Below are 6,000 nucleotides of genomic sequence, written 5' to 3'. Positions count from 1 at the left end.
AATCATCAGCAAGACATTAATGTATGCGAGGTATAACAGGAATACTCTGGCCCATTGCCTCAGACCACAGCACTTGTTACAGAGCTAGCTTGGTCTTCGGGGCAGCGCTCTGGCTGTCAAATGCAGAGGACGAATTTCCCCTTGGGAGGCAATTAAGTATTTAAGCACAACTGGATGCATAATAATCAAAGACTCATTGTTGGTTGCAAGGGTTGTAACACTGGCTGTGTTTATCTCGTAGTTTGTTGTTTACCAAGATGCGAATAAACATGGATTTAAAAGCTTATTACAATAACATTGAAGCCAAAATGTTATTACCAGTAGCAACAACCCATATACTGTTTGCCATTAGTGCCACACGTGGACATAGTGTCATTGCTAAATAATGAGAATGAGAGTCATAATCAGAATCCCTTTATTCTCCCCACAGAGGTGACATTTTTAATGCCATCAGTGCCTGATTATTCTGCTATGCGTGTACATTATTACACTTAAACACACGGAGTAGCATGTGCATTTTCATGATGGAGAGCCCATCACAGCTTGCTTTTGAGCAGATACCTCATCGTGCTGAGGCAAATGTGGACTGATGAATATAGCACTGCTGCTCTCTGTGGGACAAACTATGCAAGTACATGTTTTGTTACGTCAAGGAAGTAACACACATCCACATACAAACAGGTGCCAGACTGATATAAAACCTATGAAAATAGGATACTATTTTCCCACTGTTTTGATTTTCTGAATCATTTTAGACTTTCCATTAAAGCTGTAAATTGTTGGTGTTGTTGTGGATGTTGTTGAAAGCAATTAAACACACAAAATCACACTCATGGGGCTTTATACATTCTGTACAGGAAAAGACAGTCCTGTCTTTTTGAACCAACACTTCAGGAAAGACTCAATGCAAATAAATACCATTTCCAGGACAGACAGACATGTTATAGGCGTCCCCAAAATACAATGTAGACAATCTAAATGACAAATAATAATACGTAAATGGTGAAGATAAGTCAAAAACAAGAATTTAGGAGGATTAGTCTTCCTCATTGCTCTTTCTGACTCCAAATGGATGTGGATTTATATGCAAAATAATGTTTTGCCTACTCATAAAATGGCATAAAAGCTGTCATAACGGCTGCCATTTCACTGTCTGTTGTCTAAAATGCCCACATACCTTTACCTTAATTAATTTTAGTAATCATTTAGGATATACATTTGTGTTAAGATCATATATCGATGTTAAAATCAAGATGTAAAAATGTTTACAGTGAACCTACTGAAAAAGAGACACTATCGCGATACGTCATTAAGTCTCGCGTTAGTACACACATCTCATTCTAGATAAACTGGAGGGATTTCTGAGTCTGCAGTGTGTGCAGCTAACATGCTAGCAGAGAAAACATAATTTATCTGTGGATTGACCGATTCTCTTCACAAACAACTTAGCTGTAAGGTAAGGACACGTGGTTCTAAGCCATACGTAATAACGCAAATGCTACTGGTTCCTTCAAGAGTGTTAGCATGTTAGCAACTTCTGAATCGCTGTGAAAACTTCACTCACTGTAACGGTAGCTACCTAGCATGTTGTGACACAGGAGCATAAACAACATTAAACAACTAAAAACAGACACAGCAATGCCGGGACAACTTAAACTTTAAGTGTTAATAAACCTGTGTTATTTTAGCTTTACCTGCTAGCTTAGTTTGGATAACTCATTGTTGTTGTTGTTGTTGTTGTTGTTTGTGTTGGTCACATTACTATTTTTGCTATCTTTACTATGTGTCTTTATTGACAGGTGATGTTGATAAATCAGATATTAATTATAAAACATTTAAACTCAGGAAGCTAGGGGGAGAAGTAACGTACGTATACAAAGCTCGGGGACCTTATTCAGTCATAAAAATACAATACAATCATGGAGGTACACAAAATAACTCCCCTAATCTTTCTTGTTTTGACGTATTTTATTTAACGGAAGCCAGCTGCTAGCTTTCGACGTTTTTAAAGCTGATGAACCTGAATAATTGTATGCATAAAATAACAGCCAATTACAATATATGTGATAGCGTGTATTAGTACGAGTGTTAAAGTGTACAGTAGTAATAATAACACACATCTTTAATGCTAAACATTTTAGGTTGCATACATAATAATGTATTGCTTAAAATAAACAGTGTGACACACTAATTGAATGTGAGGGGCTGTACTTGTATGTCATTGCCATGTTTAAATATTAATGGAAAGTCTGTAAAATGTTGCACAGGTCATATTAGGTATATATATTACGGTGTGTTGGCTGCTGACAGAGATGAAGTAGGTCTATTGACTCTGAGAGCTGTTGTTTTATTTGCTATTAAAAAGGAACATATGCTGTAGCTAAAACCATATTACTTGCAATGATTAAACAATTACTAAAGAGTAGTTCCTGCTACTTTCTTCATAGTGGCAAAATACAAAAAAAAAGTGTTGAATAAAACAATTAATTAAAGGGAATTATTTGTAACAATCAATTGAACAAATTGAATGTCAACTGAACCTAAAAGACATACAAAATAATGGTAGTTACATTTTAAAGTGCAGTTTTTTATTGATCATCTCTTTCAATTAACTGTATGAATTCCTGAGTGCAATATAGCAGTCTTTTGATAAATACGTCACAAAAGATTAAGGTTAAAACAAACAAGCCATATATTCTTCTGTTGCTAGTACTGCTTTCTAACTTTACTGACTGTTGCTTTTATCTCTGAATCTTCCATTTGTGCAGTACAACACCAGACTCTCAAGATGGATTTCGAAGATGACACCACTGTGTTAACAACCTTGAAGTCCTTCAATTCCTTCATCAGCCACACTGATGTTCCACAGCGGCTGTCAGAGAACTCAGCGGGGAGTGGGAACCTGCAGAGTCAGTACAAACGCAGCATGGAGGTACGCACGGCATCAACAGTAGGCTGTGAGAAGGAGGTATTAACATGCGACCTTGTTCACTGACTGACTTGTCTTTCCATTTAGTTGTTGGAAGCAGCAGAGAGGGCTCAGTCCAAGAATCGCTATCTTCAGTTGGACGGGGAGAAGAAGCAGATGGAGCTGAGTCACAAGCGAGCTCGATATGAACTTGAGAAGGTCGCTTCTGATAGCGCGCGAGACTTGGAGGTACACACTGCGCCAATTGTAATACAATATAAAGCAAGGTTATTACAAAATGCCGTATAAATACGACTTAAATGCTGCATGGCACAGTTTTAAAGAGTCGTCTGTAATAATTAAAGCAGTAATAAAAATACACTGGGTAAAGATGTTTCTCACCCCTTTATGATAAAGCATGAGGTGGATCGGAACCAGGATCTTCTTGGGCGATTAAAAAAGTTTGAGGAGAGAGAGACGGAGGCAGCTAAGAACCTGTCGGAGCAGGTGGAGGCAACCAGAGCTCTCCGTAAAAGCATGGAGGGCCTGAACAGGAAACTGGAGGAACGAGACACTCGACTGAACACTGCGAATCAGGTACGCTCACACAAACATGCACAACGCATTCATACTCTGGTCATGTCTCTTATTTTATGTCGGCTCACGTCTGTAATCTGTTCCCAGACCATCAGTTCTTTGAAGGATGAGATCAGAGAGCTGAAGCAGAGGATTCAAAACCAAGACTCGACAATTTCTTCTCAAACCCTTGAGAACCAGGAGCTGCAGGAACAGTTAGATCTACAGCGCAGGTACACACACACACACATACACACACACACACACACACACACACACACACACACACTCACACACACACACTGAGAGCTTTGTTTCATGTACTGCATGAGATAATTGCTGACCTCACTTGTATGTGCTTTGTATTTTAATCAGGAAGCATCAGGAAGTCTCTCAGCTTTGCCAAACTCTCCAAGCTGCCCAATCCTCCTGCTTAGAGCACATGATCAAGATTAAGGTATGTGAGGCGCGATCGACAGTACTGCAATAATTAAACCACTAGGGGTTAATTATTACAGAATTTTATTTGATGCATGCTAAAATGGCAGAAAAATCAGTTTTCATCCCTTCAAAAGTTAAATTTAACAAAATACATGGATTTTGGACAAAATGCGGTGGACATTTTTCCCTATTTCCCTATTATTTAGACAATTATCTTGAAAGTAACCATAATCCTAAATTGCAAACATATTTGACTTAACTTTTGGCCACTTTTCAATTTAATTTTTAGTAGAAAAAAAAAGTTACCGTATTTTCCGGACTATAAGGCGCACTTAAAAGCCTTACATTTTCTCAAAAAACAACAGTGTGTCTTATAATCCAGTGCGCCTTATATATGGATTACGGTAATTCTGGTTGTGCTTACTGACCTCGAAGTGATTTTGTGTGGTACACAGCTCTCACGGCGCTCTGTCAAAATGTTTTAGTATGACTTTGGTAAACTACAAAGCCGCACCGCTTGCAGCATTACGGCTGCCGTAGTCAGGAGCCTCGCGGAGTTGCACCAAATGGCACCGGTCAAGAGACACGCTTACGACGCGGACTTCAAACTCGAGGCTATCAGTCACGCAGTAGAACATGGGAATAGAGCAGCTGGGAGAGAATTCAACATTAATGAATCAATGATACGTATTTGACGTGTTATAACTGAACTTATTACTGACTTATCTGACTGTTTTGTTTCTGTTATATAATTAATAATTATATAATATGTATCCGTTTTACGGCATGTAGAAAAGGAGTGTGTAGGAGAGCGACATGCGGGGTGGGCGTGTGTGTGCGGAAGAAGTAGTTTTGGGAAAGTGAAGTTGTTGCCAGGTTGGCTGCGTTGTCGGCGAAGACAATAAAAAAGCATTACTCCAGCTCCGCTGTTTCCCCCTCCTCTTTCCTCAGAGTGTCACATACCCAGCTGCTCTTCACTACGGTATAGAGCATAACAACGCTGGAGGTAACAACATTTCGCTTAATGCGCCTTATAGTCCGGTGCGCCTTATATATGAAAACATTTCGAAAATAGACCATTCATTGACAGTGCGCCTTATAATCCAGTGCGCCCTATAGTGCGGAAAATACGGTAGTAGAAAAGTTTGCCCACCATGCACCAATTGAGATCACAACATACCCATGTAACTAATTCAAAGCTGCACTGAAGGTGCTCACGAAAATATGGTAATGATAAACACTACATGTATAATTTATAAGCTGAATTGAAAGCAGGAACTGACACTGGTAATGCGTACAACGCTTTTTGTAGCTTTCAACTCTCATTTATGAGCCGAATCCAGCAGAGTGGTAAACGCAGCGGCGTTCAAACACGCAGCTATTAACTCTGTTTGAACAAGAACGAGTGGCTGGATGAGGACAAGTCAAAGACAAACCAACACGATGCAGACCATCACAAACCTGGGTAATGTGAGGATGCTGTATACAGCGATAAGCTATAATATGTATTTGTGTTAGCCAAACGTGATGAGAAACTGTCAGTCAGTCTACTCTAGGTCTAGCTTTTCATTTGAGTGGTTGGACATGCTCTGTTGTTTTTAAATAATGCTTCCCTAAAGACATAATAAGGCTAAATCTTCATCTTAGTGTTCTAGACTTTTCCCATCTTTCCTCAAAGACATCTGGTTTCTAATTCTCCCTATCACATTTTTTACATGATAAACATTTATGCGTATACTAATTGAAAAAGGTTCATCCTGAAAGAAGTAAACAAAGGACAGAGCTCTGAATGCTTTGCAGAGCACTAAACTCTAATGCACTGTTTGTATTTCTTTTGGTTAATTTCTCTCCCCTTGTTCCTGCAGGAGTTGGAGCGGCGTCTGGCCCTGCAGGAGCAGGACATCGCCATCGTGAAGACGGTGAAGTCAGAGGTGGCTAAAGTTCCAGACCTGGAGAAGGATTTGAAGCGCCTCCGAGATGATAATGTGTTTCTCAGGTCAAATTGTGTTTGAAGTTTTTAATACGTTTCTAGAAGGTCTCACCTTTCAAAAGAATAGAGCGGCTTCAGCTTTAAA

The 6,000-nt window shown here is 39.4% G+C and overlaps 1 protein-coding gene across 1 annotated transcript in view; it reads left to right on the top strand.

Moving 5' to 3' along the window:
• The first annotated feature begins 1,327 nt into the window (after nucleotides 1-1,327).
• mad1l1 (mitotic arrest deficient 1 like 1) overlaps nucleotides 1,328-6,000 on the top strand; it is a 64,782-nt gene continuing 60,109 nt past the window's right edge. Inside the window, exons 1-7 of the mRNA XM_063882862.1 lie at nucleotides 1,328-1,456; nucleotides 2,769-2,932; nucleotides 3,017-3,157; nucleotides 3,326-3,505; nucleotides 3,593-3,717; nucleotides 3,860-3,941; nucleotides 5,791-5,921. Coding sequence (XP_063738932.1) covers nucleotides 2,789-2,932; nucleotides 3,017-3,157; nucleotides 3,326-3,505; nucleotides 3,593-3,717; nucleotides 3,860-3,941; nucleotides 5,791-5,921 — 803 coding nt within the window. The 5' untranslated portion in view covers nucleotides 1,328-1,456; nucleotides 2,769-2,788. The remainder of the gene's footprint in view (nucleotides 1,457-2,768; nucleotides 2,933-3,016; nucleotides 3,158-3,325; nucleotides 3,506-3,592; nucleotides 3,718-3,859; nucleotides 3,942-5,790; nucleotides 5,922-6,000) is intronic.

Source organism: Eleginops maclovinus, chromosome 5, assembly GCF_036324505.1.
Source record: "Eleginops maclovinus isolate JMC-PN-2008 ecotype Puerto Natales chromosome 5, JC_Emac_rtc_rv5, whole genome shotgun sequence".
NCBI lineage: Eukaryota > Metazoa > Chordata > Actinopteri > Perciformes > Eleginopidae > Eleginops > Eleginops maclovinus.
This window is presented reverse-complemented; position numbering and strand designations above follow the sequence as displayed.